Source organism: Crocodylus porosus, unplaced genomic scaffold (genome assembly GCF_001723895.1).
Source record: "Crocodylus porosus isolate Cpor-Errol unplaced genomic scaffold, CroPor_comp1, whole genome shotgun sequence".
NCBI classification, from domain to species: domain Eukaryota; kingdom Metazoa; phylum Chordata; order Crocodylia; family Crocodylidae; genus Crocodylus; species Crocodylus porosus.
The window spans coordinates 5,201,041-5,226,176 of record NW_017728937.1 but is presented as its reverse complement, the minus strand read 5'-3'; the positions used below and the strand labels follow the sequence as shown (position 1 = coordinate 5,226,176).

The following is a 25,136-nucleotide window of genomic DNA, read 5'->3' as shown; positions in this document are numbered from 1 at the left end:
CGAGGGAATGTTGTACAACAGGATGTTCATGGTGAGGCTGGACTCCTGTAAATCCAGTTTGCTGAATGACAGTTACAAATGTGAGAAGAATGGTTGTGACAAAAAAAGATTGTCTTTTGCTCTATCAAAATTTTAAGTACATATTTTGTGCATACCAGTACACACACGCACACACAGTGATTCCCTTGTCCTTCTCTTTGCTATTTAAATTATGTACTATTGAGTACTTTACAGACCCTGTATGTAGGACAGTATCACTAAACTGCAGCCCCCTGATAGCAAGAGGTGGATACACAGTCTCTACCACAGGAAACAAGAGGGAGGGAATATTTACCCTCCTAAACAGGGAGAGACTCTACTTTGTCATGAAAAAAAACACGATGGGGTCTCTAATGCTTCTTGGAGAGAAAACCAGGCTTCCTGGTTAAGGTTTTACACAAGAGGTCCTCCCCCAGTGAAGTGTATTAAGCACCATTACATATTTCAGAGGGATTTATGGCTGGGTTGAGCTTCCTAGAACATAAAATTATAGTTGGTAGGATTTCAGGAAAAAATGCACCTGTTGCTTGAGCTGCCTGCCTCTACCTGCTTTTGCTACTTGTGAGGTTGTCGCCATGGTCTACTGTGAAATGCTGTATCCTGTGGAAAATCTGGGGTGAAAGGCACAAACCTTCAGGATCACGGGAGATAGAGAAAGAGAGAGCAATAATTTGCTAATTATTTATTTAAGGTTCTCATCCTCAAGGACAATGGAGAGGAAAGAGGTAGAAAACCAGCAGGGTCATGAGCTTTGGAAAATAGGTTAAGGGCCTGATTAACCCAATAGGAGTCTTTCCATTGGGCTTCCATGGTTTTGGACTGGGCCACACAACCAGGATGCTATGTATCAACTAAGCTGGAGGGGGAAGGGGCCTGAAGACCCACTTCTTCTGCCCCACAGCTGGGAACAGTCACTGAGCTTGGAGGAGAGGTTGGGTTGTGGTGGCAGTGCAGGGCTGCATTTATACCAGTGGCTCCAGCTCAGTGTGCAGGGGCACCGGCCATGGAAGGTTAGGAATTCTTAAGTGATTTGTAAAGAAAAAAAAAAAAGTATAATAATGACTATTTAGTTCTGTGGTGCATCCACACCTGGAATCTGGTGCAGTTTTGGTCCCCACCACCTACAAAAGAATGTGGAAGAACTAGAAAAAGTACAGACGAAGGCAACAAGGATGATCGGGGGAGTGGAGGGGTTTCCATATGAGGACAGACTAAATTGGCTAGAACTTCTCAGATTAGAGAAGGCACTTGAAGGGCACATGATAGACGTTGATAAAACATTAAACAGTGCAGAGGATGTAAATAGGGGGCTTATTTTCTGTTTCACAATACTAGAATGAGGGGACATAAATTAAATTGATAGTAGGTGTAAAACTAAAAAAAGGAAGTCCTTTTTCAGACAGCGTGTAATTAACTTGTGGAACCCATTGCCACAATATGTTGTAGAGGCTGGTAGTTTAATCCCGTTCAAAAGTGGAATGGAGGGAAAATCCATCAGTAGGTATTGAACCTCGTAGAGCGGGTGGCAGCCTCTGAATCAAAATATCTTAAATATCTGAAGGCTGGAAACTGCAGTAGGAGATGAGTAAGAGGCGAAAAGTTCTAGATATGCCTGGTTCACCCTTCCCATCAGCATCTACTCTCTGTCACTGTGTGAGATGGGATACTGGGTTAGATGGACTTTTGGTATGACCCAATAAATGTCAGTTCTTATGTAGGAGCCTGTCAGACAGTAATGTTGAAGAGGCATAAGGGGCAGAGCAGTTCTTATCCTCTTAATACTTGAGGATATTTGCTGACACTGCTTCCTGGAACCAGATAAGAGGCACTGCTTTTTTAATACATGAAGTGTTAGGAGTGATATAGCTGTGATTGACCAGAAATTATGTGAGAGGCAAGGATATCTTAGGATGATATCTTTTATTAGACCAACTACATAGTGGGGACAAAGTTAGACAGGCTTTCAAATGCCATGATGTGACAACAAATGCCTTGCATTTGAAAGCCGGTCTCACTTTGTCCCCATTACACAGTTGGTTCAATAGAAGATACCACCCTAAGAAATCCTTGCCTCTCTTTCATACAAGACACAGTGGAGCTATGGAACTCATTTTCACAATGTGTCATTGGGGCTACTTAACAAACTGCTAGGAAGTAGGCACTCACAGACAAGGACAGCCAGAGCTAGGAAAATAACTACTTAATAAGCAAACAAGAATCTGAGAGCCCCTTGCTTTATAAGATAACTTCTAAACATTGGGGTTTAGGAGAAAACTTTTGCTGGGTGTAGAGGATGCCACAGGTTTCTAGCAGCTGGTGCTGGTCACTGTCAGACAAGCCACAGGATTAGATGAAATATTGCTCTGGTCTGGTGTGGTCATCCTTTGTTCCTCCAAATAAGGCTTGCTACATTCCCACACACACAAATGAATGGATGTTCCCCTCCCACTTCTCCTTCTCCTTAAACACCAGTCTCTGTTGTGGAAAAAAAACAGCTGACCAGCTCTTTATTTGTAATTTTTTTTTTTGTCTCTTGTGAACAAGCAAAGGCCATAAAACAATAAAGGCCTATCTGTCAAAAAATCTAAAAGTGCTCAGTCCCAAGAGGCTGATTTGCTCCTTGGTATCAGCCTTTTAAATCATACTGGCGGCAGACACCCCAAGACAGCTGGAGAACAAAAGCTTCTTACTTGCAGCATAAACACCACCCAAAGCATGATCTAAGCTGCTTAAAATATGTGTTCCTCTCAATTTTTAATGCTGTTTTCATCCAACTTGCTTATCCTGTCTCGGAAGGGTTGGGCCTTCTAATTAAACACTCCAGCAATCCTGTGTCTGGCAAATGTTGCCAATGACTTTACTACATGCCATGCCCATGCTCCAAACAGTGAGAACAGATTTTTGCAGTGTGTAACTGCTTAAAAAAATATTTGGAGGCTACAGACTTGATTCTCAATAGCTTACCAATGCAAGAGCTGTCACCAAATGCAATGGTAGCATTTTGTACCTGTTTTTTACTGGTGTAAATGGCAACCCAAAATGTTGGAGAGGGCAGTGTTGTGGGGGTCTGGAGGGTAACGTTTTGTTCCCTGTGCCAAGTTTGGTGCTGAGGGGTCAAGTGTGGCAGCAGAGAGCTTTTCAGAAGGCCCATCACATTAGGAAAATTTTCAGTATCACTATTGTAGCTTTTTGGTAAACCAGGAAAATTAAACCTGTTTGAGGATAAACAGAAAAACTTAAGGGCTTTCCTTGGCTTAAATAAAGTATAAAGCAAGGCTTGTGAGAGCCCTCTTAGAACAAGAGCTGCATGGTATGGCCAGGGTCCAGAAAGCAGATAGTCCTCCTGGTTGTCCTCTTACCTCTAACCTTTCCTCAAGACTTTTTTTTCCCCTTCACTCTCACTGTCAGACTGACTCTGCCCCCTCCCTCCTTAAGGCACATGCCTAATATATTACCCTAGAAGTAGGGTAATATAGAGGACATTCTGGTTTTCTGCTACTCTGTCCTCTATTGATATGAAATCTGACCCCTTTATGTCCTCTATTTTTCTCTTCAAGAGAAAAACAGAAGACATAGAGGCATCCCATTTCGTATCAATAGAGGATAGAGGACAACCAGACTGTCCTCTGTGATGGCCATCCTACCTAGAAGGGTGATTAAGTGAATCCCTTCACCTAGCCCAGCCCTGCTTCTGTACCGTCTTGCCACACAGAGGTCAACTGTGTGTGCCTTCCTCTAGCCTGAGGAAAAGGGCCTTTCCCCTTCCTGCCCACAGCAGAATAGGGTGCATCACCTCTTCTCCTCTGAAAGCAGTGGAAAGACTCCCGTTGAGTGCAGTGGGTTTGGATTGAGCCCAAGTTGAAATCAGAGTAATTTGGAATTACAAGATGCACATTTTGAACTCCCAATGTCAGGAAATCCAAGCAAGTTATGCCATTGTGTTTCTGTCTCCAATAACAGCTGTTTTTATATGTTTGCTATAATGGGGAAAAAATGGGGCTTGCACCCTTCTTGCATCTTTACGACATGAAAAGTTCTAGAGGTTTTTATTTGAGGGATACTAAGTGAGGTTTTATTTTCCCTTGCTCTTTTACTGCATTGCGGGTCTTACCTGAGCTAATGATCTTTGAACAGTATAGGAATGGAAAACAGATTATATGGGGAGAAAGGGATTTTTAATTAGACTTTTAAAAACTCTTGCTTTAGCTTTTTTAATGAACATAGATTGAACTTCAGTGACTTATTAACATTATGAATAAGGAGAGAGAGTTAGCTGCGGCAGTCTGAATAGAGAAAGCCTGACTTAGGGTTTCAAATAGTAGACTTGGAATAGTCCAGGATATATGTGAGAAGCAAGGATTGTTGTTGTTGTTGCTGTTGGTTTTTTTTGGTTGTATCTGTTACTGGATCAACTGTATAGTTGGGAGAGGTGTTAAGACAAGCTTTCAGGCACAAAGTAATCTTCAGGTCTCTAATAATGGTCATGTTGCATATTACTTTTAGGACACGTTAAATGCATTAAAAAAACGAGCACCTGTGTATTCAAGTAGTAAAAATGTGCTGGGTTGTGATCATATAATAGCAAAGTTAAGACTGTTCGTGGGAGGAGTATCTCCGGATGGTATTAAGTAATACATGTTCAGCTATCATCAGACCACTCCATGGAAATAACCTGAGCACAATTTGTTGACCGTTAGTCCCAGCCCCACACAGGAATCTTGAACTGGATCTAGTGCAGTGCCAGTCTAGAACCAACAATCAGTGAGCTGTGCATAAGAGATCGTGTTAGAGATCACAGTAAACATTACCATGCAACTGCTCAGAACATGTTCCAACTTTTAATATGACACGGTAATGTTGTGCTTACTGTGATCTAAATAAAATATGGTGAAGTGTCCCATCGGGCAAGACCCTAACCTTGCCTAGCATTTCACTGTCTTAATCTCTTAAGAGCTCTCAGTGAACATCCCTTACCTTAAGCTGTTCTCTAACAAACCAAGACAACCAAACTCTACATTACTTTCTAAAAAACAGTAATGAATTTTTGATATTTCTAAGGGGAAAATCCCAAGTAGAAACAAGATTTTAAAAAATCCTTTCAGGCTCTCTATATGCCTAATAAGAAATAAGAAGAATAGCACAAGTCCCGTTATATGACAGTTTTTACAGGCAATGTCTCTGCCAGAGAAATGCTATTTAAAGCTAAATAATAAAATATGTCCCAATGTTTTCCTGCAATTTTTTCCACTGACTCCAAGAAGGCAGTTGTAGAGCACACCATTTTGTCTGTCATGTTTATTTTAACTGTAAATAAAACATATTCATAAAAACAAGCTAACCGAAGGCAGCGTTCTGAGGGATAGCCAGCACGGGTTTGTTGCAGGTAGGTCTTGCCTGACCAATTTCATTTCCTTCTATGACCAAGTGACACATCACCTGGACAAAGGGGAAGAGGTTGATATCATATATTTGGACTTTAAAAAAGCCTTTGACCTAGTGTCCCATAATGTCCTCATGGAAAAACTAGAGAACTGCAGCCTTGACTACCTTACAGTCCGATGGTTGGGTAACTGACTCTGAGGTCTGACCCAGAGAGTGGTAGTTGACAGAACTGAATCGACGTGGCACACAGTGACCAGTGGTGTTTCCCAAGGCTCCATTCTCGGACCTGTACCCTTTAATATCTATAAACGATCTGGACTCTGGTGTTAAAAGTGGACTGGCAAAGTTCGCTGGCGACACCAAACTATGGGGAAGAATGCCCACATTGGAAGATAGGCTGGTGATCCAGGCTGACAGGCTTGCAAGGTGGGCAGATGAAAACCTGATGACATTCAATACAGAAAAATGCAGGTACTCCACTTCCGGGGAGGGTGGCAGAGACCTGCATCACACTTACAGCCTCAGCAGTGCTACACTCGCTAGCATCATGGCTGAAAGAGGCTTGGGGGTCATGACTGATCACAAGATGAACCAATGTGATACTGCAGTCAGCAAAATGAATAAAACTCTGGCTTGCATCTACTGATGCATCTCAAGCAAGACCCAGAAAGTCATCCTCCCACTGTATTCAGCCTTGGTGAGGCCACAGCTAGAATACTGCATCCAATTTTGGGCTTGAGAGAGTCCAGAGGAGAACCACAAGCATAATCAAAGAGCAAGAGAGCAGACCTTAAACTAGCCTCGCTGGGGGAGGGGGCCACAGGAAGAGGAGGAGACACTGCCCGAGCAAGACAGGTGACAAATGCAAGGAGTGCCTCTGTAAGAAACAGGGGTCCAGACAGTCTCCCAAATTGGGGGGTGGCACATGCAGCTACGCAAGGCCTTCAATGTCTGTATACCAATGCTCGTAGTATGGGGAACAAACAGGAGGAACTCGCCCTCAGAATAGCCATTCCAAACCCAGACATAATAGGGCTTACAGAAATGTGGTGAGATTCATCCCACAACTGGGCAGTTAGCATTAGGGGCTATAGGCTTTACAGGCAGGATAGAGAAGGAAGGAAAGGTTGGGGTGTGGTGCTCTATGTCAAGGAGCAATACACATCCTTTGCCAGCAGAATGGGGTCAGAGGAGGGGCAAGCTGAAGTGCTCTGGGTCAAGATACAAGGGGGCCATGGGGAGAGGGATCTAACGGTGGGGGTCTACTACAGACCCCCCAACCAAGGGGAGGAGCTGGACCGGGAATTTTTGGGCCAGCTTGCAGAAGCACTTAAGGCAAAGGATGTAGTTGTCATGGTGATTTAAATTACCTGGACATCTGCCAGGTAACAGTCAGCCAGGTCCGACCGTTCCAGGTGGTTCCTGGCTGAGATACAGGACCTCCACTTAATTCAGGAGGTACATGGTCCCACCAGAGGAAATGCCCTGTTGGACCTGGTCCTGGCCACAGGCGATGACCTGGTAAGGGGCCTCCAGATTCTTGACCACCTGGGTGATAGCGATCATCGCTTGCTGGAATTCACCATCCAGCGCAGGGTGTCAAGGGCCTGCAGTAAGGCAGTAGCCGTGGACTTCAAGAGGACCAACTTCAACAAGTTGAGATTAGTGGGAGAGGTGCTGGGGCTCTCGAGAGCAGGGGAGCTCAGTGCCCAAGATGAGCGGTCGTTCCTTGAGGAGTCGATACTCAGGGCCCATAGGGTGACCATCCCAACAAGAAGCAAGGGGGCAAGAGTGTCTGAAAGCCCCCCTGGCTAACCAAGGGCATCTGGGAATGCCTGATTGCCAAAAAGGCGGTGTACACCCAGTGGAAGGGGGTTGCTATCACCAAAGAGGAGTATACCTCCTCTGCTCGGGCCAGTAGGGGGGGTGTCAGGAAAGCTAAGGCTGACATAGAGCTAGGACTAGCATCCAAGATCAAAGATAATAAAAAGTCCTTTTTCAAATATATAGAGAGGATGAAGAAAGCACTGGGAAACGTGGGGCCCCTGCAAGATACTCTGGGCAATCTGGTGGTTGCGCCAGAGGAGAAAGCAGACCTCTTTAACCAATTCTTCACCTCTTGGGCAGAGGGCTGGACCCAATGATTTTACAAGGTCCCTTCCAGCCCTAATGTCTATGAACCCCTGTTCCATCTGGCAAAAGTCAGTACTGACCTGCCCCACATGCCTTTTGTTGAACAGACATGCCTGTTTGCTGGGCGGAAGTACTAAAGGAAATCCAAATCACTGACTTGCTAGCAAATGTAACTGCACCTTGTGCTGTACAGAAAGCATGTACAGGGTAACAAAATCCCTTCCCCACAAAGTTTACAAGCTATGGCCCAGTTCCAACAAGGAAAGGTACAGAGATTCTGAGAACTACTCGTTGCAGAGTTCAGTGCAGGATCAAGTTTAAATATAGGAATAGAAACAATTCCTGCAAGAAGGGACATCTAAGTGGTTGGCTTAATAGATCAAATGCTTTTATTTTTCTGAAATGAGAGAGAATACTTAGCATGCATTAAGCAGGAGATTGTTTTATGCATAAGGTTGGCATTAAAGGAAGACCCCAAAACATAACCAATACCATTGCATGGATGGGATGAATCCTATAGTTCACATTTCAGCCAGAAAATCTGGCAGTCCCATGCTAGCAAAGTTTTGGCCTACCATGCACAGTTCAGGAGATGCCTGGTTCTCAAGGCACCAGTATTCATATTCAAACATGGTGAAGCAGTGGCACATCGGGCTTGTATAGAGGCACCTATTACTCAAAAGCATCTGTGATTTCACACTTTAGATGAATTGAGATCAGAAGTAGTAAAAGATCAGACCGATTGCCTACAGATAAAGAGGGTGGGCTGTGGATTAAGGATATACTAGCAAAACCAAAGTAAAGAGGACTTTCAGCCTTCTGTATAATCTTTTTCCTTCTCTCCCCATCCACAGTCAATGCAATCAGGGGGAGTCAAATCAATTGTAGCCTATCCAGCAGGTTGGATAATGCAGTTCTACTATTAATAGTGCATGATGGCCCAGACTGCTTCTAGAGCATAAAACTCACTACTGAGATTTTGGTGCTATTGGAAAGTTTAGAGCTTGTCTACAGGAGTAGTTGCTTTTTCTTAACTAAAGGTGTGAGTTTAAACCAGTCTGGTTAGACATCTCCACAGAAACTTATTTTAGTATGAGGATGGCTTCAGTTCTGATTAAATCAATCAGGAATAAGGTTAAGCTGAAATAAGTCAGTTTCAAAATGAAACAAGAATGCCTGCAGGGATCAGTTCCCATTTAACCATATCAGTGTGTCCTGGGAAGCGAAGTAACGCAGGGCACTCACCAGCAGCTCAGGATGAGATGCATGTGGGGCGGGAAGAGGAACCCGTATGGCTCGTTAGCTGCCTCTTTGTACAATTATGGCCGGCCAGTAACGTCAGATGCTGGCTGGCGAAAATAAAAAAGGCGGCCACAGCTGCGGAGGGGGCGGATAGCCAGGAGATGGAGCTGCAGCTGATGCCGGCGGCAGAGCAGGCTCCACGAGTGGACCCTGGGGAGACTGACAAGCAGGAGGTGACGCTGGCTGGGGAGAGAGGAGCACCCCGTCAAAGACCCCTGCCGAACAACCGAGCGACCGGCTGGCTGAGTGGAGGGAGAGCGGAAGTGGCACCAGAGTGCAGCAGGACCCAGGTGGGAGTGCTGGGACAATGGGGCATGGAGGATGACACACCAAGTGGCGAAGACCCGGGTACAGCCCAGAAGGGGGTTGTAATCGGGGCAGGGATCGCTGCTGGGGCCCAGTGTGTTAAGTGATGAACTGGAGCTAGTCCGGGGAGCGATGAACAGGGAGGAGAGCCATCCCTCAGGGACGGGGAATAGGTTATGGGTCAGTTTAGGTGCATTCGTTTTGTTTTGCTACCCCGAGCAATGGGGCATAGGCAATAGGGATAAACATCCTTGTGGCGGGGCTGCAGGGAAGCCTCGGTAGGGTGCCAAAGTGGGGGAGGTACCCTGAAGGAAGGGACCGAGGAGTGAAGGGCTGTAGGGGCTGGCCCACAGGGCAAGCAGAGCCTCTAGCCATTGGCTCCAGGATGTGGAGCAGTGAATGTGACCCGCAGGGAAGACCGCGGATAATGGCCGGGGTGTAGGGGTGGTGGAGCCCCATGAGCAACCTTCGGGCAGAGCCGGGGCCACCGAGAGACCCATTAACTGACCCTGCCTACTGAAGGACACCAAGACGTGGCAGGCGAGAACGGGGTTGGCGATGTGGGGAGGAGAGAACTACCTCAACAACAAACAAGCCCAGAAGGGGCGTGACATCCGCCAGTAGATCAAATTCCGCCCAAAAGCGGCTAGTCGAAGCCCGGCGGTTGCACACAGTGTGTGTGTGTAGATTAGACTTTAGTTGACTTCCCAAGAAAGCAATATTCTTGTTTCTTGTTTCCTCCCCACTGCAAAGAAGATTGTCTTAGTGTTTCCTTCAGTTAAACTCTTAGAAGCAGCTTTCAAGTCAATGCTAGGCTGTCTGGAGAGCAATATAGAGACTTCGCAAAGTATCACAAACCCATGTTTCAAATAAAGAGCCAGGCTGTAGCTGCTACATTTCCGCCATACAACTGTCCAGGCCTACCCAAAACTAAAGGCTAAGGTTTCAGGAGATGTGGAAAACCAAGAGACAGAGCCTGTATACTTGGCCTGCAACAGAGGCCACAGGACTTCACTTCTTATTTGTGGGATGATGTCAACCTTTGGAAACAAAATAACACATGTATTTAACTTGGTAATGACTTTTGGCAATTATCTATGTCTTTGTTATCTCTACACAGACTTGTATGATGTGCTGTACTTGCAGCTACTCTTCTAGGCCATCAGAGGCAAAGGAAAGACATAAGTTTATACTGGAGTTCGAACTCCGACTCAACTAGTCATACATGCTATCCCAGTCTGCATGTACACTTACATCAGGTAACTGTTTTTGATTGCATACTATTTCCTTTGGGTTTAAAGGAGACCTACATTTTCAAACCTTTGCATGAGGCAGGTATAACAAAGTAAGGTGTGCCCTGTTTAAGAGCATAGCCTTGGGATTGGAAAAGCCTATGCACTTACCTGAGTTTAATGTGAACAGTGCTTATTAAGTACACTGTGCCCTGCTACAATCCTAAACTTGACTAGCTCCTTCCATTTCAAAGCAGCCTTTGGACAGCTGCTTCCACCTCACCATATCCATGCAATTAATAGAGTACACTTACATTGCAAAGTAGAAACTGGGGCAGTCTTGGCCCTAAACAGTTTATTCACTTAACTGATATGCAAATAACTGAAGTTTGTTCTAAGCTAAGCAAAAGACAACACACTGGGACTGATATTGTGATAAGCAGTTAAATGAATTATGCACTTGTCCTGTGTACATATACAAGGGCAGCACTCTGTACCAAGAAATGAGCATGTATTTATTCATATATGCAAATTAAAATAAATTGCACAAGGATTCATGCATGGTGTGTTATTCTTGTGTTTAGGCTGGATGTAGATATGTTATAGGTTGTACGTTCAGCATTAACAGAAGGTGTATGTTGGACAGATCTCTTTATATCAGGCAAATGTTGAAGTACAAAAGAGTGGACATGTAACATATGCTGATTAAGCGCGTGAATAGTTAGCCACTCTCTGCTACTTCTTAGATCCCAATCCTACAGTTTTCACATTGACTTTAGAGGTAAAATCCTGGAGTGACTGAACTCAATGGAATTTTTTGTTGCTGGTTTTAATGGGACTAGGATTTTAATCCATGAGAGAACTCCTACAAATTCTGCAGAAATTTAGATTTGATTTTTCCTACATAGTAGGTATAATCTGGCCTTAAAATTGGTGCTTAGTGGCTCAGAGAGAAGAACTGGTCCTTTGGTAGCATAGTGCTACCACAGGGGCCCTTCCACCATTTGCCATCATAACTGGGAAAAGTAGGGTAGCAGAGACAGTGTTTGGGCTATACCAGTGTCTGGCTTCATTTCTGGTCCCTGTAGCTGTGTAATGTAAATTAACTCAGGCCTAGGGATGCTCTTCTAGGCCTTGGACAAGCATTGCTTTTATCACACACTGTATACAAATATTACACGAACAAACTGTAACATGCCAACTGGCCACACGTTAAAATTATCATGGGATACTTTTGCACCATAAAGTTGCTGTTCTACGTTTCTGGCATGTTATGATTTTTTGTGAAGTACTTGCATATAACATATGACAGATGTAATGCCTGCCAGGGACCTCACACTGCATGGGAACGTCAACACAACAACAGAATCAGAAGAATCTTTTTCAGGTGTACAAGCACACATGCATGCACATGTACATATTCACACAGAGCCTTGGTCCCCAGAATGTAGCTCAAGACATTTTTGTCCTTGAAAACAGTACTTGGTCTGATAGTTTATTTTTTAAATATAGATATAAAAATAAAATGTTATGAATATACAGTTTATACCCCTGTACAACTTCCACCATAGGATCACATTATTGCTTAAAAATATAGTTGTTTGAAAAACTTGGCTTGCATACAATACTTCCTTTAGAAGAACAAGTCTTAAAATAGTGATTTTGCAGAACAGGAAGAGAAATTTACAAAAATAGTCACATCACATATTAAATATAAAAACTGTCAACAACATTAGACCCAAACTTTAAAGTCAGGAAGTTCAATGGTAGGGCACCTGTAGCAATACAAAGGACACCCAAAATGTGCATAACAGTGAGGTCCCCTTAAGGTCCACCCATATTAAAGTCCCATGATGGCCTTCACAATGCTGAAACTGGCCTTAATGTAGACAACTGAGTCCATGGCTGCCAAAGCAAGGATCATTCAACTCCCTTGTGCATATATGAGACTCAGTTTTGGCCTTGTCTACACTAGCCTGCTTCTGCCACCAGAACTTCTGGCAGCACACAGCCAACCATCTTCTCAAGGAGGTTTTAGGGTGCAATTCACATCCTTCTTGGTAACTCTTCTACAGCAACTGTGCACCCAGAGTAGACCTTGCTGTTAAAGGAGCTGCAGCAGCTGGCAGAAGGCAGACATGCCAGGTGGCAGCAGAAGCCATCTTTGATTCAGAGAGGTGGTGTTGCCCTTGAGTTGTATAGTATAGATCAAGCCACTGTTTGTTCTTACATACCCAAGGATAAATGAGAGGTTACACCATGGAGTCAGTATAGCTATGCTTGTGTGAGGAGGCACAAGTCAAATCAGAATATGAGTAATAGGGCAAAATTCTTCCCTCAAATACAATCCTACATATAGTAGGGCAGAAATGAGCCCATAGTATATTGGACCTGATTCACCTCTTTTAATGTAAAGCCTGAATCCAGTGGCAACTGCCTCAGATGCCAACTTTGGGGGGTGGGGATGGAAAAATACAGCTGTTGCCACATAATGATGTGGCCAGTCATGCCACTGGTACCTGGAAGCTGCTGTTGCCTCTGTGTGCAGCAGCGGCCTTAGACACCTGGCCACATTGTTATGCCTCTTCCTGACTCAGATCTGTGTTACTGGGGTTTTATGCTGGTACGATGCCATTAAAATCAATGGAATTAAAACCAGTGTATAACCAGAGTAATACACAGGTTTGTATTTGTTCTGATGCGGATACAAATACTTGATTCATAACTAAATCAACCATTTATAAAAATACATCTCCACATACCACAGACCCATACAGGAATTCAGTTTGCTAAATATTTGCATATGTGCCTAACGGTAAACCCAGAGCATTCCTGTAGGTTTCAATGGGAATTATTCATGCTTAAATTGAAACGTACTTCAGTAGTTTGGTGATTCATGGTCTTAGCTTTTGAACAAATTAATTGTAGACAGTGGAGCAAAACCACTGTTCAGAATATTTTCACTGCTAATTCAGGGAAGTTCCTGCCAGAGAAAAGCTATACACATACCTTGTAATATAGGGAAGAGGAGTTTCTTCAGGTTTTACAGTGGAGAAAATTAAACCAAATACTTTTGCAAGGAACCCTTTAAAGGTGCACCTTTGCCCCTGTTACTGAAGAACTGCATCAGAAGAAGATGCCCTGTACAATGCTGGGCAGAGTAGAAGTTTAGTTGACAAATGCAGCAACGGCAATGATCTGTAGTATTGCTTCAAGCCCATACATCACAAGAAGAATAGTGTTTATAATGACATCTGCTTTCAGGACATAGGTCTCCCATACCAAGAAATAGACAGACAGGATGACACTGCCAACAGTGATCACAAGACTGACCCCTAGTGAAGCTTCTTCTTCTGTCAAGTTACCTTTTGTACCTTGTGGAAATAAAAAAAGCATTTTTAGAGGTTTTTAGACTTGCAGTGAGAATTTGAGTTCTAGTTCCTGTTCAATGACTGCACATAAGCAGATTCTTAAGCTCAAGAACATGCTTGAGTGCTTTCCTGAATCAGGGCTATTGTTTGTAAGCATAGAAACAAATTAAAAAAAAATCAATGGATAGCTGTTTGCACTGATCACAAAGCTAATCTAGATCTAGGACAAGCTACTGATATCCTAAGACAGGGGTGTCTAGCTGGGGCCACAGAGAGTTAAGTTGTGGCCCATGGGGCTTGGCACAGCTGCCAGAGCCACGACACTGGCATGGCTCTGGAAAATGGGGGGTGGATGCTATTGCTGAATTCAGGGCCTTTGGTCACCATTGGCAGTTAATAGCAACAGCAGGAGAAAAGGCGAGCAACGATGGCTTTTGTCTCCTGGCTTCCAGAGCTGCACTGATTCAGCAGCTCCAGCAGGCATGCCAACAGCCTACTACTGTCCTTTTTAGAGGTGAGGCCAAGTAAGCCAGACACCCCTTACTAGGGCTACTGGGATTTGAACCTGGGGTAGCTAGGCCAACAGACAGAGGCTGGGCCCTCAACACCACTGCACAACTGGTCAGATGCCAGCCCCAGCCCAGGCTGGTTCCTCCCATAAGGATATATTAACCAGGAGTCAGGTGACTGGGGAATCTATAGACACCACAAACCCCTAACTGCTGCCCAGTTCCACACCTGTTCTTGTTAGCTCCTGCCTGATCCCAGCCCAACCACAATCCCTGCCCCGCTCCTCCCCATCCCCAGCTCTGTTTGGACCTCCTAGCTCTGATCTACCTTCTTCCCTGACACAATACTGCCTCAATCCTTGGCCTGAAGCCTTGGATTTCAAATGATACCTGGTGTGACCTCGGCTTGCTTACAGTAATTTGCTGAGTGACTGCCTACAACCCGGTCAATCCTGACACCCCAGCTCTGAGCTGCAACATCTAAGTTATCTGCATAGATTAATGAACTTTAAAGGCAGGTATGACCATTACAAGCATCCAGTCTGACCTACTGCTGAAAAGACCACTGAATTGCCCTGTTGGTTCTTGCATGTAGCCTGATAACCTGTTTACTATAGTACAACTTTTATCAGGATATCCAATCTCCACTTAAACGTCTCAAGCAATGGAGAATTTACCATGTCCCTTGTGTGAATCTGTTCCAATATTTAATTGCCTTTGCTGTTAAAAAATTGTGTTGTATTTCTGGTTTGTACCTTTCTTCCAAGTCAGGCTCAAGGTCATAACTTCCTTGTATACAGTGTGTTCATCCAGTAGGCTTTGAGCCCACACAGGGAACTTGTTTAAGCCTCTTTTTAACTATAAAAATGAAGGCACTAGCCATACTCATTCCAGATGCAACTCAACTGAAGTCACCATAGGCCATGATCTGTCTTAAGAGTATTAGGCACACTCTCCCCCACTCTTACCCTTACTCCACAGTGGCAGGCTGCATCCCACTTCTAGCCTGGGGTACTGAGCACAGCCCATGCCCAGCTCTTGTTGTAGCTGTGGGAGCTGCACACTGCTGCTATGGGGCCAGGCTGGGGCTGTGCTCTGTGCACCCAGGCTGCAGCATGCATGATGCCTGCTGGTACAGAGGAAGGGTAAGGGAGGCGAGGGAGACTGGCAGGCAGGGCAGCAGAGGCTGTGTGTGGTGGAGGGAGATGGTGGGGTGCAGAGGCAGGGGGAGGAGTGCCAGACAACAGCTGTGGCTATGGCCCTGATCCTGGGTAGGTGCTGAAGGCTAAGACACAGCAGCTGCCTTCCCCACACCGCCCTCAGACTCAATTCTAAAGGTCTTCCCCCAATGTTAAATGGAGTAAAAACACTCATCTTAGAATCAAGTCAATACGGTAATGCTGCCACTGCTCAACCTACCAATTCCCAAAGCCAGGGGGAGCCCTGTGGGCACATGCCATGCCCTGGCCCAGCCCCAGAGGGCTGGATGGGTTGCTCACCGTTGCTCTATACTGAGTACTGCACAGGGGATGATTCCAGTGATGTGATTGCATGTTTATGCTGTTGGAAGTGTAAAGAAGGCATCTCCTACTACTGAATCAGAAGCTCTGTGGTGAGATTACAGTCTCTCACAACACTTACAAATAACACAGCAACATGCCAGTGTTATATTTGTAGCAATTATCACTATGTCTAGCCATCACTTTTCAATAGTACACACTACTTATACTTAATAACCAACATCTGTAGGCTAGTTTTGTTTGCCTTTTGCCCAACAGATTAAACAGTTAATGCTTAATACCAGGCATGTACCACAACCTATAAAATATGTTGATTTGCTAAATCAACATGTTTTGATGTACACAAAGTCATTAATGTTTAAGGATGAAGAGATAAACATTGTCTTAAAGGGAACAGTGATAGCGTAACATACCCAAGTATAATCGGATTGCTTCCAGAATGGCCATAATGAGTAGCAAAGCAAGATCAAGTGCCAAGAAATTATCTGGATAACTGAAAACTTGACCTGTTGAGTAACATGTAAAAAGCCCAAAATAATTAATTACATCCAAATGTAAGGTACAGCTCTAACTTCCGCATTTAGAATACAGACAGTCCTCGACTTATGTTTCTAGTTACAACGTTTTGCACTTACAATGTTTATAAATTGATACCCTGTTTCAACTGTATGACATCAATTTCAACTTTACAACGCTTGATCTGATGTGACGCCATGCCAGCAAACAAGTTCGCTGCGTTGCTCATGTCCCTGGAGAATATCTGTCCAAACTTCCATGGACACTTTCTTTAAGAAAGCAGACAAGACTCCAGAAAAACCTACAGCCAAGACTCCTGAGAAGACTCCAGCCAAGAACCCTTCAAAAAGTCCAACCAAGAGCCTTTCAAAAAGTCCAGCAGTCACCTCGAAGAAGTCCTTCCAAATAAATATGATTGGTATTTACAATATAAATACATTAATACATTTCTCAAGCAGATTCCAGGACGTCACTCTCCCACTGTAGTTGGCCTTGGTAAGGCCGCAGCTGGAGTACTGCATCCAGTTTTGGGCTCCACAATTCAAAAAGGGTGTGGAGAAGCTTGAGAGGGTGCAGAGAAGAGCCACGCGCATGCTCAGAGGTTAGGAAAACAGACCTTATAATGACAGGCTGAGAGCAATGGGGCTATTCAGCCTGGAAAAGTGCAGGCTCAGGGGTGATCTGGTGGCCACCTATAAGTTTATCGGGGCACTCATCAGAATGTCTGTTCACCAGAGCACCCCAAGGGACGACAAGATCGAATGGTCACAAACTCCACTGTGACCGGTTCAGCCTGGACATAAGAAAGAACTTCTTCACTGTCTGAGCCCCCAAGGTTTGGAATAGACTGCCCCCACAGTTCAAGCACCCACTTTGAACACCTTCAAAACACCTTCAAAACACATTTGGATACTTATCTTGCTGGGTCCTATGATCCCTGCTGACCCCCTGCCCCTGGGGCAAGGGGCTGGACTCAACGATCCTTCAGGGTCCCTTCCAGCCCAAATGTCTATGAAAAGTTTATGAAATAATGTAGCTATATTACTCATCTATAATTGATTGAGTACAAAATTCTGGGGTATTTTTGGTGAAAATAGGGTATTGGGCCTTGGTTCAGGAACCAATCCCTGATTTATAACATTGTTTCTTATGAGAAAATTGGTTCTGAGTTATGACGTTTTGACTGAAGACACGTTTTTCAGGAACCAATTACATCATAAGTCTGAGGACTGCTTGTATATGCAAAGCAACTTACTCTTATAAATAATCATTAGGAGAGTTGCCAAGAAATAAAATATGTAATAAATTCCATTTAAGTAGAGCAAAATCTGTAAAGGAACAGATGACAGCTGGCAGAAGTTATTAAGGAGCTTTACTAGTAAAGCAGTTGCGATCTCTTTCATTTTGTTTTTAAAAACAATGTGCCCAGAAACACTAGTCACTATCCATAACAGCCCATGTAGCCAAGACAATAGGGACCTTGAGGGGGAAAACTACATTAAATTTGGATATAAAATGTCACGAATTCAGAATGATAGCTTGCTGTCTGGAGGTAGGATATGTATAATGGTTTTTTCGATATTAAGTGCTTATATGGGTCCCATTACTGTTGCATTGGATCTTCCTCACAATCTTTAAGGTATTTAACTTCACAGTACCTGTGTGAATGGGGGTGGGAAGTGCTGTCAACCCTGTTTTACAAATGAAGAACTCATGCACTCAGGGACTTAATGCAGGTTTCCCAAATCCTAGACTAGTGGAACAAACCTTCACCACCCATTTGCCAGTCAGAAAAAACTTGCAGCAAGAATACACCAAATTTATAGGCCACACATATCCTGCTCCCAAGAATCAGGCTTCCTAAAGCATGTCCTGAAATGAGAAGCTGATTTTCTGCACACAAGAGTAGCATTAAGCAGGCAGCCCTGAGGGAGTCAACTGACTTCATAGTTTATTATAATTTACTCTATTCCTGCTAATTACTCTTCGCTCAACAGGCATTAGTGACTTGCTCTTCTTTTTATGGTCTTGATGATCAAGCCATCCTATCTTTGGCAATTTTGCTCTCTGCTTTTCACTACAGAGGTGCTGACAATCCTTTCTTTCTTAATAGTCTCGATATTCCACAAATCAAGCTGTCATTTCTTCAGCAGTTCTGCTTTTTGTTAGCTACTAGTCTCTTTTCCTATTTCACAGTCCTGCAGGCTGTTTTTAGGTTTTTTCCCCCCTAATCCTAGATCTGCTGACAGTTCAGACATGAAAGGGTTAAAATGGTAGGTTTTGTCTAAGCAGCAAATGAAGGGTGAGCAAGCTGTCTCTATTGTGTGCAGCCCTAATTCTGGAAAAATCTTTTTTTTTCTTCGTTCTGCCTTCCCAAAAACAAAGGGCGTTTAGACATGTGCCCCAGGAGAAGCATCTAACAAACTTTAAATGAAGCACCCCTGCTGCAATTTTGAACCACAGGGATGCTGATCCACAAGGCACAGCATGCTGCTGGAGTGCAGCAATTGCCATGCTCCAACATGCTGGAATTACAGTGCATTGCAGTAACCTCCCCGATCGTGTATATGCATCCAAAATATCTTAGAGCGGTTTGCAAGAAAGTATGGTATGCTGCGAAAGCACTGCCTAGCTAGCAGACTTCAGTATTGAAACAACCCTGCTATTTTAGCTGTATTATCTTAGTAGCTCACTGGTTGCTTGTTAGACACCATCCCTGGGGGTAGGGAGGACTGCAAGTGCTGGCTTGAACATCTTACCCATGCACTATAGACACTTTCCTTAGAATGGAGGTTCTCAGACTTTTTCTTATTGTGTCCCCCCTTCCAGATTTACCAGCTGCCTGCATATCCCTACCAGCATATATTTTATATTTAACCCTTTAAATGCCAATTATTATTATAATACCGAAAGTTAAATCTACCATTACAGTTTCTCCTACACACCACACCTCCCAAGATGTCTTGCATACATGTGCCATAGTTTGGAAACCCCTACTGGAGAAAAATGCCCATACAGAAATTCTGACCCCAAATTTCTAGCCACATTTGCTGAATCATTCCTAAGATTGAGGTTGATACTCTGATCCTCTCTATACTATATAGCATTGGTTCTCATCTAGCTTTGGATGAGAGCACCCGCATGTGATGGATGGGTGTATTCCAGTTCCCAAGGTTGCTAATCCTATTCAAGCAGAACTTGGTTTTCATGTTTCTCTAGTTGAAGGAAGGTGGAGCAAAATGCTGGAGAAATTCTAGTAGCAGAAATCTTTGAAGAATAATTTGTCTTTTTTCTTCGGTGGTTACAAAGCCTTTGGCAAGGGTGAAAGGGTGTGGGGGTGTATGTGGGGGACATCAAGGTTTTAACTCAAGGGAGAAAAGAGGGAGTGCTATGGAATCCTTTTTAGTACCTCTTGTCAGCTGTGTAATGTCAGGTCTCAGGGGTGTGTGCTTCACAGATTTCATGAGGATTACTCTACAAACCTCATTTGTCGATAGAGCATTACTATGGACCAACCAGTCTGCCCATCCTCCTATCTCTCACATACATCTCTAAAAGCCTATTTTCTCTGATTAACTTGGTCAGGAGCCAAGTTGTAGCAGCACCAGAGTTAACTCTGCAGTGAATACATTCCCTGAGAAGCTATTGGTTACCCCTAGGACCTCAAAAAGATGGTGCTGATTACTGAGAAGTTAAAATAGAGTAATAATGAAGGTAACATTGTGTAAACTTATTAGGCAAGAAGCAAATCATTCATTCCAAATATTCTCACAGCTCCTCCCTCAGTGTGAAGGATGGAATTTACAGAAAGGATACAACTGATGAGGTTCTTCCTGTCCAAGAAAGGGGAAAAGTAGTTAGCAGAAAATCAGTCAAAATATTTCCCAAAAATGGTACAAAATGAACTACTAAACATTTTGTGTGGCTGTTGGTAGAATGCTTTAGGATTAGAAATGATGTTCCTGTGGTCCATTAGGAGAAACTAATATTTTCTCATTTTATCCAGTTCAGGTTCAGAGACAGCTTTAACTCTGAAGTGATATTGTGAAAACACCATTGTAAGAACCCACCTTGTCTGGTGCATGCATCTCTTTTTTAAAAAGAGAAAGTACTACGTATAGGTGACAGGTACAGATTTCCGTCACCAACCACAGTTTTGAGTATCCACAGTTTTGCTCCCCCAGCCCTGCCAGAGGGGGCCTCTGGCTGCCAGGGCTATGGACTCAGGTCTGCAGTCCCCTGCCCCCACTCCCCTCTGCTGCTTGCTGTGGGCTTGGGCAGGGCAGCCAAAGCAGCGTGGGGTGAACAGCAGTAGGTGAAGAGATCCCCGTGCAGCTCCTCTGCTCCCTGATGTGCCAGGTCACAAGGGAGGGAAGCAGGACAGCAGGGAACAGCGGCCTGCACTGAGAAGCTTCTCGCCGCTGTTCACCACCCTGCTGCCCTGCTTCCCTTCCTGCCTTGGTGACACACCTTCTGTGCATGGGGCTGCACCCCCTCAAAGCAGCGGCAAGTGCAGGAGGCACATTACCAGGGCAGTGGGGAGAGTGAGCTGTGGCGAGATCCCTGCGCGGCCCGACTGTCACCAGCCATGCCAGGTCAAGCCTGCCAGTTGGCAGAGGCCCCAGAGGAGCAAAGCAGGGCAGGAGCCCCTGCCTGCAACCTACACCTGCCCCACGTATAGATTTGGGGGTCTCCTCTGCCCCCCGGAAGTGTGTGCGCTGGCAGGGAGCTGGCCCTCCCCCTCCCCTGGGTAAGCCACCCACAGCCCCATCCTGCTCCACACTGGGGCCCTGCAGCTGCTCATTGCAGCCCCAAGCACTGCAGCTCCATCCCTACAGGGACCTCAATCCCCTTCTCTCCCACACTTACCTGCTGGAGCTAAATTGCAGGCTGCCTGGGGCCACATGCATTTACTGTACATGCACGTGGCGCCCCCTGTCTCATCGCCTTCCTTCCACTCTCTCCGAACTCCCTGGAGGCTGGAACTCATATTCAAGTCTAACCCCATTTCTTCCCATAAGCCATTTGTCTTACCAACCACAGTTTTGCCAACCATGGAAACTTTCATGAACCTAAGCCCTGTGGTTGGTGAGGGAAACCTGTACTCACAGCATTCACTCTGAATAACCAAATAAGGTTTTAGTGGGTCTGTGCAGGGACCAGAGTAACAAGCAAGGAAATCAGAACATATAATTTGTTTTTAAATTATATCCAAGGATAGATTAAGACCAGTGCAGGGCCGAAACTAAGAAAATGATATTTTCTTCCAACCAAGCTCTTTTTAAAATCACAAGACCAGGGTGATTACAATGACTACATTACTACATAAGAGGCTTCATGTTCACTGGACTAATTATACTGTGCGTTAGCACGTCATGCAAAAAACATGGTAATGCGCGGTAGATTAGTTCAATGGGTATTAAGTATCACTTAAAAAGCGTTCATCTGTGCTAATGTGCAATGGCACTGATTACAGCGCATTAAGTAATTATGGGTACTAAACTTAATGCACTATAATTACAGCACTTTAATGAACATGCAGACACACCTAAAACTGGCAAAATAAAAATTTTACTATAAGACAAGCAATAACAGTTGAAAGTGTTCTCAGTTCACCTCCCCTGTAAAAAACACAAAGTTAAGTTTCCTTGCAAGGTAGTAATGATTTAAGCCAGCACAGGTTTCCCACGATTTATGTGGGTTCTGTACGTGCAAATTCACTCTTATGCGATGACCCTTTTTATACCCAAAATTTGTTAGATGCAAGGTACATTCACTCTTATGCAATCAGCATAGGTGCCTCCCTCCCCCCCCCAAGCAAGTCAATCTGTTCAGGGAGAGGAAAGGGCTGGGGGCCCCATTCATGCCAGCCCCTGTTGCAGCTGCCCTGGGGGTGGCTGACGCCAGCTGCCTGCAGCCACTGGGCTGCACTGTGCTATGATCCCCTGGGGCTCCACTTGTCCCCACTCACCCCAGTTCCTGGGCTGTGCCATGGTGCAGGCAGGTGGTGTTGGCTGCTTTCAGGACTGCTGCAGCAGGAGCTGGGGTGAGTGGGGACAAGTGGAGCCAGGCACAGGGGGCGGGAGGAGCATGGTGCAGCCCAGCAGCTGTAGGCTGCAGCAGGGAGAAAAGCGGAGGGAACTGTCAGTGGGTATGGGGTGTGAGGCAGGAGGGCACAGCTCTCGCTGCTATGCACACCCTGGGAGGGCTGCAGGCTGGGGGGCTGTGGTGGGCTCTTTCTGGGGGGGGGGCCATGTGCCCCCAGATCTGCACACGGGATGAGAACAGGCTGCTGCTGCAGGCTGGGACCTGCAGTGGCACTGGGTTCTTCCAGGCACTCAGTGGTGGTGCTGGAAGATCAGGTTGGGGGGGCTATGGCAAATTTTGGGGTAGCAGCATCTCCCCTCACAGCACCACCACCTGCCCTGACTGCCGGGAAGAACCTGGTACTGCTGCTGGCCCCAGCCTGCAGCAGCAGCCTGCTCTTGTCCTGCGCGCAGATCCGGGGGGCATGCACCCCGGGGAAGAACCCGGCACAGTCCCCCAGGATGCACGCAGCACCAAGAGCCTCACCCCCTAAGTCCTGCACCCACTGACAGCTCCCCCACTTTGCTCCCTGCTGCAGCCCTGGGGAGCTGCCCACGGGCTGTGCCATGCCCCTCCCATCCCTGCAGCCTTACTTTCTCACTGAGATGGGAACAAAACCCTATTTCTTACATCCCTGTTTCTTGCATTGTAGGCTGGGCTCCCTTTATAGGAATTTGATTGATGCGCAGTTTTCCAGGAACGCATGTACCACATAAATAGAGGGAAACCTGTAGTTCTCAACCACTTAGAATTCGAGGCACACTTCAGTGAACTCAAGCCACCCCTGCATAACTTTTGTAAATGGAGGGGCACTCCATTTCAAAATTGCTTTCCACTACCTAAATAATGATGATACAAAAATGAGGCAATTCCTTCCTTGGTTTAACTCCGCTGAAGGCCTCTTTGCTGAAGGCCTCTTTGCATGAGGAATGCAATGGGCCCATTTAGCCCGGTGGGGGAGGTGTCCCTCAGAGAAAGAAAAACGCCCAAGGTTGGGCAAGCCCCGTTCCTCTGAACAAACGCAGACGTTCAGATCGCTCGGGGCTGGCGAGACGATGAAGCCTGGCTCCTCCCCCCTGCAAGGCCTTCTGTGAGCGTGCCTCACTTCCACCCACCTCCCTTTTTATGATCTGTATTTACAGTGTCTGTATTATTTGTTATTTATTATTATTGTAATTTCACATTTCCAGCACGGGGCCGAGAGGCGGAGGGAAGCGAAGGAAAGAGCCGTGCCCCTGCAGGACCCCTCCTCCATGGGCTCTGCCCAGTGCCGGGACCCCCGGGGAAACTGAAGCACGCGCTGCGCCCCCGACCCAGCAGCCGGCCCGGCGCCGCCGTAACCATGTCAATGCGGCCTAGTCCTGGGGCACCCCCCTCCCAGGCGCCTTCACGGGGGGGGCGGTAGCGATGGCAACGCGTCCCCTCACCTCTCCTGGCGGCCGCCATATCGGATGCCGCTTTCCCTCCTCCCCCCAGAAGTCCTCCAATGTCCCGGCAGGCTGTGCGCAGCGCGGCTCGGGCCCCTTCGAGCGTGTTCGGCCATTGCCGCCGCCCGGCGCGGGCAGGAGAGGAGGCCGCCGCGGAGCCCTTCGGGGCCCCACGCCTCGGCCGGATTCGTTGCCCTTCGGGCTCGCTCGGCTGCGCTCGGCACTGCCCGCCGCACTCCGGGCCGGGTCCGAGCGCGCGCTCGGAACTCTTCGGCTCCCCCCGCCGCCGCTTCGGCAGCGCTCGGGCCCGCTCGGGTGAGCGCCGCAAGGACTCGGGTGCGCTCGGCCCTCGGGTGGTTACGGCGGGCAAGCAGCTTCGGGGGCGGCCCCGAGGGGGCTCGGGCGCGCTCGGAACCACTCGGGCCTGCTCGGGGAGCCTCGGCTCCCCTCACCTCTCCCCACCCCCCCCCGGGGGCCGCCGCGGATGGAGGACGCTGACTCGGCGGCGAAACAGTTGGGTTTGGCCGAGGCGGCTGCAGTGGCGGCAGCGGCCGCAGTGGCAGCGGCTGCGGCCACGGCCGGAGCCGAGCAGCAGCGAGCCGAGGCGGCGGGCTCGGAGTCGGAGGTGGAGCCTGAGGAGCAGGTGACTGCTGTGACCGTGATGGCGGCAGATGCCGAACACATTGAGATGGGCACCGAGTCCCTGCCGAGTGCTGACGCCGCCTTCGCAGGTCAGGTCGGAGGCGCATGCGCAACAAAACATCCTCTCCCCTCGCTCTTCGCGGCCGTGGCGCATGCGCGCTGAGCAATGGGGCTCCCTTCCTCTGGTGGATTCCTCCCTCGGCCCTTAGGTTGGCGCACGCGCGCTGATTAATGGAGCTCCGCTGGGGGTTCCCCCGCTGCAGTTGGCTTGGCGCATGCGCACTGGGCCGTGGGGAATCTCCAGCCTGCAGGGCGCGCTGGTGTAGGACGACTCGGGCCCGTCCACAGTGCCTGCGGGGAAGAGGAACTTGTGCCCTGCTCTCTGCTGTGCTCTGGGCGGATTACTCCTGGGCCCCTGCAAGGCAGCTGAATGCCTGGCTGCCCCCACCCCAGCCTGATGTGTGCAGGGAAGGTGTCGCTTGCTGCAAGAGGGGCCAGGGCAGGAGTGTTCGCATGCCCTGACTGCCTGTCACCACCTCACACCACTGTTTTTGTCGTCTATGTGTGTGGTTGTGTGCCTCGGGTTGGACCGATGTCACCCTGTATAGCTTTACAGCAGAGGCTGTGGCAGCATCTGCCTAGCCCCTGGGACAGTGGTAGAGGGGATGCT

General features: G+C 46.8%; 2 protein-coding genes across 5 annotated transcripts in view; one reads left to right on the top strand and one right to left on the bottom strand.

Annotated features, from left to right (window-relative positions):
• Positions 1 to 11,875: 11,875 nt before the first annotated feature.
• LOC109318212 (transmembrane protein 80-like) lies at positions 11,876 to 23,960 on the bottom strand. Of its 2 annotated transcripts, XM_019547314.1 has the most exons (5): positions 23,825 to 23,960; positions 20,127 to 20,143; positions 17,566 to 17,659; positions 16,208 to 16,300; positions 11,876 to 13,768 (listed from the first exon to the last, which is right to left on the bottom strand). In XM_019547314.1, the coding sequence occupies exons 1-5, from the start codon at positions 23,841 to 23,843 to the stop codon at positions 13,563 to 13,565; spliced, it is 429 nt and encodes a 142-aa protein (XP_019402859.1). In that variant the 5' UTR covers positions 23,844 to 23,960; the 3' UTR covers positions 11,876 to 13,562. The 2 variants fall into 2 exon arrangements, with proteins under 2 accessions (XP_019402859.1, XP_019402858.1); XM_019547313.1 differs by lacking the exons at positions 20,127 to 20,143; positions 23,825 to 23,960 and having other exon boundaries at positions 17,566 to 18,742.
• Positions 23,961 to 24,219: 259 nt separating this feature from the next.
• Positions 24,220 to 25,136, top strand: part of DEAF1 (DEAF1, transcription factor) — a 39,857-nt gene continuing 38,940 nt past the window's right edge. For all 3 annotated transcript variants that reach the window (XM_019547311.1, XM_019547310.1, XM_019547312.1), the window contains exon 1: positions 24,220 to 24,555. In XM_019547311.1, the coding sequence (XP_019402856.1) occupies positions 24,309 to 24,555 (247 nt within the window). In that variant the 5' untranslated portion in view covers positions 24,220 to 24,308. The remainder of the gene's footprint in view (positions 24,556 to 25,136) is intronic.

Bases quoted from the DNA above. Each gene is read 5' to 3' on its own strand.
- LOC109318212 (XM_019547313.1), bottom strand. From the start codon at position 17,713: ATGAAAGAGATCGCAACTGCTTTACTAGTAAAGCTCCTTAATAACTTC. The intron at 16,301-17,565 runs GTAAGTTGCTTT...GTTACTCAACAG, and splicing joins CCTAATGATTATTTATAAGA to GTCAAGTTTTCAGTTATCCA. The intron at 13,769-16,207 runs GTATGTTACGCT...TATTTCCACAAG, and splicing joins AGCAATCCGATTATACTTGG to GTACAAAAGGTAACTTGACA.